Consider the following 14,896-nt stretch of genomic DNA (forward strand, 5'->3'; position numbering starts at 1 on the left):
GTGCTTCCGGCTGGCGGCAGTCAAATGAAATAGCGCTACGAGTAAGACAGTACCTGAATAGTGCTGCGCTCGGCCGACGAAATAAAGAATTATTACTAGGATAATTACTAGGATAATATTACTACGTATAGTAAAAATATTAATTTAATATTAGTTATATATATATATATATATATATATATATATATATATATATATATATATATATAATGTCTGTAATTGAATAGGGTAATGTTATGGTATGTCCATTTGTAAATAGAGAACTTGGTATAGAGTAAATTAATGTTAAAATGTGAGGGGAATCCCCGAGAACGCGGACAATGCAGGTTGGCGCGTGAATTTGGCAGTAGAGAGAGATGTGTTCTGGAACTGTTCAAATGCAGAACAGAGATTACGCGGCGCGAAAGTGACGGTTTAAGTACGGTACGGTAACGTTGCTTATAGACAGTTAAAAGTGAGCTTACAACAAACGCGAACTGGATTTATGGTGTGTCAGCAAGTCAAATGGACAATAAGGCTTGCAGTATGCAACATTTCGACGGAGACGGCTTGTGAGCGATATAGTTGCTGTTTCCGCTCAAAAAGCACATGGCACGCCTTGTGGAAGTCTGCGTAATTTACGACGGACTGCAGCGACCAGCAGCAAAGTATGAAGTGACCAGTGTCTGCAGCTAATGTTGCAATGTGATCTTACTACCATATGTGGTCCATTGATCAGCTCACGCCAGCACAAGCAACGAACTAGTAGTTATCGTACGACAGTGTTTTTACGAACAGTGCATTCTACACCGCCGCCATAACAAGTACATTTATCCGTAGCGAACCAATTTATATATTTATCAAGTCAAGTTTTCTACAGTGTAATGTCTGAGTGAAATAATAAGTTTGTGATTCAAAGTGCATTCCATGAGTGTCATCAATTATTTACAGAAAATAGTGCATTATTATCCCAAATCCATTACTGTGTGTGCAGCAATACCAGTAAAAACGCTATATTACGTGAGTATCGGCGTATTAATGCAACAAGATGATATAATCTGAGTTAACGCCGAAAATTTCCAACAAACGCCGGATTATACAACTGACAGAAGATGCCAGGTACTTTGCCACATTAATTACAGTTCAACTCGATGTGGTGGCTTTTCAGTACATTACCAACGTAAAAACTCATTCAGTTTCATTAGAACAAAATGATTCTAAAGTAACATTTTTAACATCTCTAGTAACCATCAGTTCTATAGTGTTCACTGATTATTCAATTAAAGAATTTATTGCCACCACAGTACTCATTGTACCTTCAGTACAATCCAAATTCAGTAACATTAAAATCATTACTGACAGTTGGTGTAGATCAATCTAACTTACAGCAAGTTCAAGTGTTTATCATATGTGTGTGTATATTGTGTTACGTAAATGTTGTTCGCCTGCTAGACGTGATTAACGTCCACCAGTTAGAGTTGTCTGTTCAGTCACTTTAAAGAGGTTATTTTTGTTAATGAAAATCAGAATTCATTTAACATTCAATTTCTTGTACGCCATCGCCAATATTTAGTCAGTAATTCCGTGTAGTAGTTTGAACTACATAGCAAAGCTATTCAGGCTTATTACACGCGCTAGCCGCTTTCCAGACGTCCGATGCCGCATTGTCTAAAAATATTACAGTACATTCGGATAGTGGCATCGCATATGGCTTTGCCGTGACAGGACTCGTCACAGTAGCCAATTTTTCGTGGTATTTGACCGCCACGTGGCGACCGTAGGCGAAAGGGGCATTAGTGTCCTGAACTTTGTAGTTAAAATTGGGTATATTTTAAGTAATACGATCTCTAAATTTTTACGAAATTCCAAGATGGCGGACAAACAAAAATTATTAAGTGACATGGACAAAGTAGAGCAATATGGCGGAAGTCCAAATAGTAATAGTGGGGAAGATAACACATGTGAACCAGAGATGGCCACAGTATTTGAGAGTAAACCAGAGTGTGTTCGATAGTTGTACAAAGAGTAGTGGGGCTGAAGAGGACTTACAAAAGACAGTGAATGTAAAGATCGAAACTATAAAGCAGGAAGTCACAGATAGTGACCAAAGTAATTTAGAAGGGGCAACAGCATACCCAGTACATGTAGGAAAAATAAAAATGGAACACGTAGTGGAACCCACTTGGGATTTAAGTATGTTGGTAGGCATGTTGCAAACAATGACTGGAAACATAGGCACAATAAACGAAAATATAGGTTTGCTGAAAGAGGAAGTAAATGAAAACATAGGTTTGCTGAAAGAGGAAGTAAATGAAAATATAGGTTTACTGAAAGAGGATATGAATGAAATCGAAGGGGAAGTGAATGAAAGAATAGGCTCACTAGGCGAAAAAACAGATAATGTAAATAGAAATATGGAGGCATCATTGAAAGTAATGGGGGAGAGGCTAGACACCTATGAAGGACGTGTTAGTGCAGTTGAAAAGAGTGTAGAATTAGTAAACCTTGAAGTCAAACATATTAAAGAAACTCATGAGATAGTAGCTCCGGAAATGAAAACCGAAATACAGGAATCCGTTTCTGAATTGGAAACCAAGATTATTCATGTTCAGTCATAGAACTTTTTAATGACATTTGTTGTGCAATCCATGGAAGTGTGGCCACGTTTATGACACAGTATGGTGCACGCGTGCTAGCTGAATGACGTCACTTATGTGTCATATTTCGCCAATACATGGTGTTACAAAAAGGTACGGCCAAACTTTCAGGAAACACTTCTCACACACAAATGAAGAAAAGATGTTATGTGGGCATGTGTCCAGAAACAATTAATTTACATGTTAGAGCTCATTTTAGTTTCGTCAGTATGTACTGAACTTCCTCGATTCACCACCAGTTGGCCCAATTGAAGGAAGGTAATGTTGACTTCGGTGCTTGTGTTGACATGAGACTCATTGCTCTACAGTAGGCATTGTTGGTGATGTCTTGATTGGGTCCCATGTTCTTCCACCTACGCTCAATGGAGCACGTTATCATGATTTCATATGGGATACTCTACCTGTGCTGCTAGAACATGTGCCTTTACAAGTACGACACAACATGTGGTTCATGCACTATGGAGCTCCTGCACGTTTCAGTCGAAGTGTTCGTACGCTTCTCAACAACAGATTCGGTGACCGATGGATTGGTAGAGGCGGACCAATTCCATGGCCTCCACGCTCTCCCGACCTCAACCCTCTTGACTTTCATTTATGGGGGCATTTGAAAGCTCTTGTCTACGCAACCCTGGTACCAAATGTAGAGACTCTTCGTGCTCGTATTGTGGACGGCTGTGATACAATACGCCATTCTCCAGGGCTGCATCAGCGCATCAGGGATTCCATGCGATGGAGGGTGGATGCATGTATCCTCGCTAACGGAGGACATTTTGAACATTTCCTGTAACAAAGTGTTTGAAGTCACGCTGGTACATTCTGTTGCTGTGTGTTTCCATTCCATGATTAATGTGATTTGAAGAGAAGTAATAAAATGAGCTCTAACATGGAAAGTAAGCGTTTCTGGACACATGTCCACATAACATATTTTCTTTCTTTGTGTGTGAGGAATGTTTCCTGAAAGTTTGACCGTACCTTTTTGTAACACCCTGTATACATCAGATGAGCTGCACATCACTGTGTGTCAGATAGCATAACGTTGGACAATCATGCAGTTGTCATTACAATTCTATGAGAATAATGTCATGGTCTTGCCCTGGAAATACAACACATTAGGCATAGAAGTATTGTTATAGATGTATTACGATAATGAAAACATAGAAAATTGGTTGTAAATATATTATGAAAATATACTTGTAACACATTGGTTGTATATGTAGACGAGACGCAGTTCATGTGTATTGGAAAATGAAGAAAAACGTACATAATACATTAAGAGCTGTATATCTCAAAGTTTTTCTTGTGATCTACACCTGTAATTCCTGTTTGAACCTGCAAGGCCGACAGTTACACAGTTACCATCACCACTAGACGAGAGTGGTGGCATGGTCCACCCACTCTTAGTGCAGGATGCTCGCTGAGTGTTTAGTTTTTATGGTAGAAAAATACTGAACTGTGATTTCGGAGATCTAAATACGTGTAACGCAATTCGCGTAGGAGCTCTGCGACTGGGAACTCTAGGTATATCTGTGTTGTTTTAGAAGCTCTCTGATTGGCGTGTTTCCAAGAAAGTGGCATGGCTTAAGAAAAAGTTGAGAAAAAAGTTACTGGGCACTAAAATAGTGAGCTGCGATTGAATAAATTTGTGTGTATTTGCTTAGAAGCTCTGCGACTGACATATTTCCAAGAAAGGGATGTTGTTTAGGACAGGCGAGATGCATGATTACGGCATCCCGCCACCGTTGCAGTTCTCCTAGCCGCAGCCCCAGTGAGCCGACGGTTCAAAATCACATTTGTCCCAAAGAATACCTTGCTTTAAATTCTTACCTCTCACTGAATTTTTTGTACATTTCCTCTGCACTACCAACGATCTTCTTATGTAGTTGCTTAAGGCAGAAAATATATGACTATCGAACTTCAGTGTTGGCTCACTGAGTTTTGTCGTTTGCTGAAGGTTTTCTCAATGACCCACGTCCAATACACATGGCCCTATCGCAGGTTCGTCCTTGAACCGACAGTTCTCAGCGTTAACCTTGCAGCAGATAGGTGCCGACTGCTCACAACACCTATTTCTTTCTTTCTTTCTTTCTTCCTTTCTTTTTTTCTTTTTTTAAAAAAAAGGAAACACAGAAAACTGGGAATATTGCAGTGCGTAGTAACGAACAGCTTGATTTAGATGCTGGGAATTTCAGTACTGAATATTGTTCTTTTCCTAAATATATAGGCGTAATTAATGCTCTAAATGAAAAGATGCAGAAGACACTGCAGAAGACATTAAAATACAACTGGACAAAGGAAACGCGCTATATTAAATCAACTAGAACAATACCACAAATAATACTGACAATATTACGATCCAGACACTAGTAGAAGGCTTATGTATATGTGAGTCAGAAGTTTAAGAAACCAGAAAAGAAGGCTTATGTATATGTGAGTCAGAAGTTTAAGAAACCAGAAAGAGAGAAAACGTTAACTGCTATCTAAGCAAATGAGTTACTGGCGAAGAAGTAATGGATTCCGTAAAATGAAATCGCATAATACATCAAGTAATAAGAAAATTATGGAAACGGAATGATAGATCTACATAGAAGGCGTGGAAATGGATCTCAGAAGGAAAAAGGGAACCAAGGTCGACCGCGTAGATGATGGCTAACGGATGAGATGGCTGGTGAGATCTCAGTTAGTTTTGTGCCGTTATTCCCACCTTGTTTACATTGAACCGCTGGCTTTGTGTATTAGATTTTTCAACGTTCTTATTTGAGATGATACTTCAATTACGTTCTCCACGAACGTTCACAATTATTCTCCCGATCGGCAACAAATGATTTACGAGGCTATTTCAGCAGTGTTGCTCGCTTTCGTTACAAACCAAGTGTTTAACTGTGTCGTCAGTTTCACCTGCATCTACATCTACATACATACTTCGTAAGCCATCGTACGGTATATGGCAGAGGGTACCGCGTACCACAACTAGTCATTTCCTTTCTTGTTCAACTCGCAAATATAGCGAGGGAAAAACGACTGTCTAAAAGCCTCAGTATGAGCCCTAAATTCTCGCGTCTTGTTTTCGTGGCCCTTATGCGAAACTTACGTCGGCGGCAATAGAATTGTTCCGCAGTCTGTCTCAGACTAGAGATGGGGGATGCACTCTTGAACTAATTCATAGAGTTGAATCTTTCAAAGGAGTGAACAATCAGTGATTCAGAAAAAAAGAACGGTAGCTCCAAACGTTTCCGACGGCAGAGAGAGAGAGAGAGAGAGAGAGAGAGAGAGAGAGACGGAGCATATCAGCGGCGCCTCTGCTGGTCACAGCACAGTGCACGCCACACAACACAGCCAGCGCCGGCCTCTGCCCTGCTTCTACCTTGGCTGCCTGCATTGTGCAGTGCCCCATTGGATTTTGTGTTTCACATATGCCGTGCCGTCTCTGTGCGTCGTCTGCCGCGCGCAGTGTCTGGCGCAGCTTGACTTCGCATCGCACTCTGTCGGCGATCGTTTCAGTCGCACGTCCTGCCCTCTGGGCAGTTGATGCGAGCAACAGGACAGAGAGCCACCTAGCGGATAACATAGGAACTACTTGCAACAACCTGCTCGCAAGAGAACAGACGATTTGTCTCGGAGCGGGTGAGTTCACCGTTCCCCCCACCCTCAGAACTCGCCCGCTCAACGCTCACTCCACCGTCTCGACTCTAGCCAGAGCGTTGAGCAAAGCGACTCAGGTGTCACTCTGGTCTCTGCGGTCTCGGCTCACGCAGTAATACAGCTCGCGGCTCGACCTGCTCGACTCAGCGGCTCTGCATCGGAGTTCGTCTCTACTGGATATTGTTCTTCGTAGTAATACCGCTACGTATATTACATTATTATGTTATGTATACATCATTTGTTTTTATTTTATTTTTATTTGTTTAAACTGATTAGATTAGGTTCCTGACGACTCCTCTTACTGTAGGATTTTTATTATGGACACTCGAATTTACGCTTTAATTACGAGCGAACCGATAAACGTATCGCAAAATGTGATACACCAATACTTTCCTCGTTTTATTCTGCGTAAGGCTATATGCAGCACTTTCGTTTTACAGTCAAATTTATAGTTTTTTTCTTATTCTGGTACGGATTTTGCGATTTTAGGCGTCTTCGGAAGGAAATGTTCACTTTAAAAATATATGGCTTGCGATGTATTTGTATGAGGTTAATGAAATTTTAATACATTGTAGCCAAATATATTGTTAATGTAAATCTGAAGTTACAACATTTTCCGATCACCCAAAAAACCACGGTAGTGCAAAATAAATCAATAATCAAAAACTTTGTCATATCGTGGAAATTTCAATAAACAATACAAAATTCTTACTCATTATCTGTGTTACTTCAAAATAGGATCAAATAAGATCAAAATACAGGTATAGTAGTGGAATAAACCAAGTTTAAAGGGCAATGTGCCTTCCATTTATTTTCTATTGTAAATGAGTGGTGAGTCATGAAAAAGAGCTAATTCATTTCAGGGAGTGAACAGTTCTGATCCGATCTCTGAAAAGAACAGTTTTGCCCATGTCTATCTCAGACGTCGGTTCTGTAAATTTCCGCAATAGTGTATCACAAAAGTAATGTCGTCTTCCCTTCAGGGGTTCCTATTTGAATTCATAAAGTATCTCCATACCACTTTTGTGCTGACTGAATCTACCGGTAACAAATCTAACAGCCCGCTTCTGAATTACTTCGATTTCTTCCTTTAATATGGCCTGTTGGAGATCCAAAACACTCGAACCCCACTCAAGAATGGGTAGCAATAACGTTCTACTTATCATCTTCTTTATGGATAAGCTACAGTTTCCCAAAAATCTCCAAATAAAACGAGGTCGAGCATTCGCCTTTCCTACTACCATCTTTGCATGCTCATTCCACTTCATATCACTTTGAAACGTTGCACCCAGGTATTTAATTATTTAATAGATGTGACTGTATCAAGCAGCAGCCTACTGATGCTGTATACGAACGTCACAGGATTGTTTTTCCTACTCTTATCCGAATTAAATCATACTACATATATACCAAATAGAAATTCTGTGTAAGTCACCATGTATACCCCTTCAGTCACTCAACGACGACACCTTCCCGCACGACACAGAGTAATCAGCAAACAGCGGTTAATTGCTTCCCACTCTGTCCGTCAGATTATTTATGTGTATAGAAAATAAGAGCGGTCGTATCATGCTTCCCTGGGGCAGTCCTGACGGTATCCTTATCTCTGATGAATACTCTTCGTCGAGGGCAACGTGGTGTATTCTATTACTTAAAAAGTCTTCGAGTCACTCGCATATCTGGGACCCTAAACCGTATGTTCAGACCTTCGTCAAAGTCTGCAGGTGGGCACCGTGTCAAACGCATTCCGAAAATCTAGGAATATGGCATCTGCCTGTTGCTCTCCGTTCAAATGGCTCTGAGCACAATGGGACTTAACATCTGAGGTCATCAGTCCCCTAGAACTTAGAACTACTTAAACCTAATTATCCTAAGAACATCATACACATCCATGCCTGAGGCAGGATTCGAACCTGCTGAAACTTCCCCTTTGAACAATTTATACATGACTGTGCTTAAACTGGCATACAATATTTTTAGCGCAACGCAATCTGACTTTCAGAAATCCCTACAAAAGAATGGCCCTGACTAACATTAAACTATACCTTTCACAAATCACTTACCTCACAAAAATCTTCGCTGCTCAAGCTACTGCAATACAGCGAGCGCCACTACTGCCAGCTAAATAAAAGATTCAAACTATGGAAGGCACTACCTACTGATAGGGATAGTTAGCAAATGAAAGATATTAATAGAGAACAAACAATGTATTTACCTTGATATCATCATATATAAATATAGCAGTTCATGACAAATTTCAAACCTCCGCCATCTCTCTCCCCACATCCACCACTGCTGGCGGCTCACCTCCAACTGTGCAATGCTACGCGCTGTTCACAGCCAGCTGCCTAACACTACAATGACGAGTATTACAACAATGCAAAGCAGACACAGACTGCCCACAGCACAGCCAGTGATTTTCATACAGAGGTGGCGTTACCAATAAAAAAACCTAAACAGCGTACTTACATAGCCCCCATGCTCCCCACAAAAAAATTTTACAAATTTTTTTGGGCACTGGCCAATACATATTTGTTAAAATTTTTTTCACAATTACAGTAACAAAGAAATCAAATGCACACACTTATTGATACAATGTTGGTCAAAAGCTAAAATTTTCTCACAGTCCATAAAGACAGTCCTGATCATTCATCACAGTAACATTGCAGTGTTTTTCTCAAAGTCTGAGCAGTAAAAGAAAATGCACACAGAAGTAGTGGATTTCCATGCTGTCTTGAAGATGTAGTGTTGTCCTTCCAATGGAAAGACAGTGCTGACTCTTGACATGCAGACAGGTAATGGGCCACAACAGAGCAAACCCACAGCAGAGTCATTCGACGTTTTGAAGAATATTGGTAGGTAGGTCATCACAGAGTAGACCCACTGTAGTCCTGGTAGAGAGTATGGTATTGGTGGGCCACCAGAGGTGCAGACCCACTGCAGTCCTTGTAGAAATAATGGTATTGATGGATCATCAAAGATGTAGACCCACTGTAGTCCTTGAAGAGATGGCCAGCAGCCATCTGTTGTGACTGTGCAGGTGCACAATCACCACTGAAGAGTCTTGCGGATAATGTAGCAAGTCCATAAACCACCACTTGTGCACTCACAGTTTTTGGAATTGTCCTTAGAACCAGCAATGCTGTTATCCAGTCCCTTGCTGAATTATTAACACACGAGCAAACACTAACAGTTCCTACTTCTCACATATTGTCCATATACTATGACCAACAGAAACGTGTGCAGTGAAATGTAACTTACAAGTTAATAATATGATGAACTGGTGACAATTACAATTTTATAACATAAGAATACAATTACAAAGGTACAAAATACATCATTAAAAACATAATAATACAGATAACATTTGTAGTAATACAGGCTTTACAAAAAAATCGAAATAACATATACATCAGTGTTACAGGAATTATAAGTACCTACATGAAGTTCAGAATAGCTTTGGAAACAACAACTTCACACATGAGCATTAAAACAGAACAGAATTAATAATGTCTAACATCTTTACAAAGTAAATAACATATTATTAATGCAAATTATATTTGAGGATAACAGTATTCCTCATCATAGTTCATGTAGCTGAGTATGAGAAAAATTCGACAACATAAGTCTTATGAGGTAAACATATAAAGACAGGAAGAACATATATACACAAGGGTACCCAAACACATAGTGGGATAACACAAAAGGAAAGGACAGGGTTTGTTTCATTGCAGTATTTTGCAAACAAAACTTTCTTTGCTTCTTGGAGATCTCCCTTCATTCATCATTATTCCCAAAAGTCCTATCTAAGCCTGCCTTCTGTATTTTGTTCACATCCTCTGTCAAAAATAGTTTTTCTCCCTGCTTTCTGTATTCTGTTCACATCCTCTGTCAATAATAGTTTTTCTCCACTGTACAGTATCCTTTTTATTTTGCCAGACCATTTTCTGATAGCTTCTCAATGCATTTCTTACAAATTTATAATAGTTAGCTTCTTATATAGTCTCCTCTTAAGCTAACTTAAATCTACTGAGCTCAGATACTAAACTAAGGGACGAGGCAATGCAGCAGCACATAACAAATTAACACAAACAGCAATGCAAAAAAAAATGGAAAATTGCAAAGCAAGCTACAGTAAATCTAAATTACCAAGCAATTCAACATTACAACTAATATGAGGCAATGTACAGTAGCAAGAAAAATAAGTCAGTAGTAAAACTAGCTTAACAGAGTAACACAATTTAAAATTCAGTAGCGCTATGCCTGGCAAACAGCAGCAGCAAATATAAAAAATATAAAACTTATATCTATACATGACAAAGCTCAAGCAGAAAAGATATTACAGTAAAAACAACAATGCAGATAAGGGAAGTGTATATTCACATCATAATGTCTATGTAAATTAAAGTGGTGCACCACAACAACTTATTATAAAAAAAATATTACCATGAACTTGAAAAGAAAATTATGTGTCCAGTTACTGTTACTAGTGCCTTCTTATTGTTCTTTCCTTTCCAAGTGCTCCTTTTTTTAAAGAATGTGGATTACAAAATTATCATTTAATAGATCTGTTGACAGAAAGTGTTCACATTAGCAAATGCATCTAAGTTTATTTTATAAAACTAATGCTGTAACACAGCTGGAAAACAGGTATCAAATGAAATAAGCAATTACACAAACCAAAGCATAAAAATATCATTCAATAGTCATGTGACATTTCATAAGTTAGTAGAAATTCTCTCAACTCTCGTAGAAAGACGCTTGTCGTAATCAGGTGTGCAGATGTAAAAATATTTCTCGTCATTTCATTAGGCATTTCAGTAAATATCATAAATTACGAGCTCCACAGTATGCTTTCAACAAGGAAATGTCAATAGCGAGTATAATGGCCTCCCCTTTTTTTTCTACCTGTGCCGCTGAAAGGCTAATGGCTTTTTTTTCGGGCGGCTGTCGCCCAGGTGGGTGCCCGCGACGCATTACGTGCAGGTGGTCACTTAACTATCTTACGGAAATATTTACGACAGCAGTTTCCGCTACAGTGACAGTCTCACATAAAAATATTTCACAGGTCAAGAATTAGCGTTGCAAATCTGTAGAAAGAAAATTCTATAAATATAAGTGTCCAAATAAAATATTCGTCAGCATTGTGATACAGTCACGCATTTACGCACTTTCATAACTCTTAAAGCACGATTCTTGGTTTCCAACATACTTCTTATTCCTCATATACGGTAGCCTCATCTTATTGATCATAAACATATCTCAACAGCATAGTACACATCGTCGTCATAATAATAACATCATAACACCTCAGTCAAATCTCAAAAACGTCGTAGCTTTCTGTAATAATTTCAAAACCTAAAAAAAATTCTCTGCTCATTTCAATAGTGTCATCTACCTCAAACGTACTTTAAAATCATGCTCCCTTACCAAATACATCATTCAAAGCTCTCATAGTATCACAATGATTCCGAAAAAATATGAACAGTTTACAAAGTACAGACAAAATACAGTTTCATAAGTGTGAAGTTACCCAACTGTGTATTGCGTAAACATGTGACACTGATGTAGTAAAAAAATGTTTATCTCTCAGTTAAATGATCAGATAGCTGTGTAATTTGTGTGTTAGAGAAATATGGTACCGAAGTGTAAAGTTGTATAAGCAAATACCATATTAGCTAGGGCTCTTTGTGCTTGCCCAACACATGGTACACAAAGTAAACGTGTACCCCCCTGAGGATTATTGTAATTATACCCTCAGGTGTTACAGATTACAGCAATGGAATGAAATGTATCACGGAAAACTTTCTTTGTAATTCAAAAATCTTTAAAAATAAATGTTTTAAGTACAAAATTAATCACTCAAATACGTGTCCTGTAGCGCTAAATATGCGTCTTGCTGTAAGATAATCTCTGTGGAAGTGTCGTAGTTATCGTCCTCCGAAAGCTAAGTTCTGCAGAAGTCAATGTACTTACCTCATGATAAACAAAAGTGAAATGCTTTGCGTATAGATATTTTAGTTATTACGCTTATTGTTGTGGTGAAGAACGTACTGTGCTGTAACGTATTGTTGTGCTACGGAAAACCCTGTCTCATTGTAGCTATACTACAAAAGTTACTACTAAAACATGTTTTACTTTCCAGAATAAAACAGAAAAACTGTGCAGATATAAAACAGAAACACCGCAAAAGCAACATTGTATATTGTCACTCATTAGTAGCGTCGTGATAAAATCGTGTAGCTGTCACAGAAACTAACCACTGTGTCATCTGGTATCTCACAGAAAGTACTTTAAATCCAGAATATATTTTCAAGTAAACCAAAATGTTGCATTAAAATCTCATTAGCAGTACCAGTATATGTTTTAAGTATGTGAGCCTTATGGTCGTTACGTAATCGTGCCACTAACAAACAAGAATGTACACACACAATAACGATGTGTCGTCAGTTCACTATAACAATGCGTTCTTAATTTCTGTTTAAATAACTTCTCTTGATTCTTGACTGGATATTTAACTTCAAACATTGTTGCGTATTAACAGATTCTAAGTCTGACAAAGCATACTAGTAATGTAAAGTGAAAAGTTATATGGCAAAGACAAAGTTAAGAAGCAGATTATCTTTCAATAAATGGTTTTACATGTGAAATGTGGTGTAAACCTTTACTCTTCCTAGTACGCAGAGTTTCAACTTCAAAGCAATTATCATGTTGTATACATCGGTAAAGAATGCTAAAATTTTTCTCAAGGCTAGCGTCTTATGTTATTTTTCTCGGAGCTAGCGGGCGCACGCGGCTGCCTGCTGTGCGAGTCATTGTCTGTCTCTTTGTTGGCGCTCGTCGTTATTGGGATTAGGAGATCTAACTTCTACAAATTCACTTTGTCGAGAGGGCCCTGCTCTGTTTGAAGCTCGCCAGTTCTGATGGAATTCAGGTCTGTCGTTTTGTCGGTAGTTTCTGTAGTTTCTTTCTTGTCGGTTAAGTGGTGGAGAATTTCTCCCTGAATCGTAACTGCGCGCTGGACCGTTGCGTCTAAAGTTATTCTGTCTCCCGTAATAATAATTATTTTGGTTCCCATATTGTCTGTTTCTCTGATTGTCTCTGTGATAGTCACTACCGCGGAGAGGTGATCTTTCCCTGTAATTATTATTACTCTGCCAACGGTTGTCGTACGGGTGGTGTCTATTTTGGTCACGATTTGCGTTGTAAGAATAGACCTGTCGTGTCCAGTTATTGTTTCTGTCGTCACGGAATTGTGACGGATGTGACCGGTAGTGATTGTTTTCCTGTTTTCGCATCCCGCGACTGTCTTTGTCAATTTCCAGTTCTTGTAACAGTCCCTGAAAAGCCTCAATGTCTTCTTTGCAACGTCCTGCTATAATAATATGTCGTAAATGTTCAGGCAATTTGAGTAAGCAAATGCGGATGAGTTCTGAGGGGCTGTATGGGTTTGAAAGATACTGATTCTTATGCAACATGTCTTCAAAATATTTCACAAGACTGGAAAATTCAGATTGTTCGAAATGTTTCATCATTATGATGCCATGTTTTACTCGGTCTTGTGTGGCTTGAGACCAATACGCTGAGAGGAAGGCATGGTAAAATTCTCCTTCACTGTGGCAATCGTGAATGACCGATCGCATTCTTACAGCTGGTTCATTCTCTAAGTAGCCACACATAAATTCTAATCTGTGTTCTAACGACCAGTTGGGAGGAAAACAATGAGAGAATTGATGGAGCCATGCTTGTGGATGAATGTCGTTGCCAGAATTCTTAAATGTTTTGAATTTACGTGCAGTAATGAACAGCTTATAGTCAAAATCGTCATGTCGGCGAGTCACATGTCGGTCATTGTTACTTCGTTTCGGCGGTTCCATCTCAAAATCCAATGCGCCTTGCCAATTTCTTTCATAATTTCCGAAGTGTCCTGTGTTATTATTTTGTGTTTGTTCCGTATTTCTAAGTCCCTCTTCCCGTATTGGAGCGCGAGTGTCCTCTGAAATACGTAATTCTTGTATTACCTGCGTCAACTGATCTTGTACTTCCCGGATTTCTCTTTTGTACTGTGTATTGATTTGATTTTGATTTTGTTTGAATTTCCTTATTTGTTCATACTCTTCTGTGTCAGTGAAGGCTACGGGTCTTGTGTCATTCAGATCATCATCTACCTTTGTAGATAAGTTAGTGACCTGATCCGAAAGTTCGGCTACTTTCTCCGATAGTGTACTTATTTCCTCCATGTGTCTTTCTGAACCAATTTTCAGGGTATCTACTGTGTCCTTTAAGTTTTCCTGAGTTCTTGCAAGTTGCGTAACTGAATCGGTAGATGCAACTGAGTCAATTTTAGCTTGCAAGGTCTCATGATTTTCATGAACAATAGTTTGCAGTTCTTTTATGGCTGCTTCGTGATTCTGTAATACATTTTCATGACGCGAAAAAATAGGTTGGAAATGCTCACAAATTTGTGTTTTTACGTCATTACAGACCTTTTGACATTTCGATTCGATGTTATGTAACTCAGTGGTTAAATCTTTACGTGTTTGTTCAAGTGTAGTGTCTAACTTTTTGAGATTTTGTTCCACTGTGTCTAACTGTTGCTGTGTTTGTCTCTGGTGTTGTTC

At 39.0% G+C, this 14,896-nt stretch overlaps 1 protein-coding gene across 1 annotated transcript in view; it reads left to right on the forward strand.

The window, feature by feature from the left end:
• The first annotated feature begins 1,058 nt into the window (after positions 1–1,058).
• LOC126474718 (aromatic-L-amino-acid decarboxylase-like) overlaps positions 1,059–14,896 on the forward strand; it is a 187,335-nt gene continuing 173,497 nt past the window's right edge. Inside the window, exon 1 of the mRNA XM_050102196.1 lies at positions 1,059–1,098. Coding sequence (XP_049958153.1) covers positions 1,092–1,098 — 7 coding nt within the window. The 5' untranslated portion in view covers positions 1,059–1,091. The remainder of the gene's footprint in view (positions 1,099–14,896) is intronic.

Source organism: Schistocerca serialis, chromosome 4 (assembly GCF_023864345.2).
Source record: "Schistocerca serialis cubense isolate TAMUIC-IGC-003099 chromosome 4, iqSchSeri2.2, whole genome shotgun sequence".
NCBI classification, from domain to species: Eukaryota; Metazoa; Arthropoda; class Insecta; order Orthoptera; family Acrididae; genus Schistocerca; species Schistocerca serialis.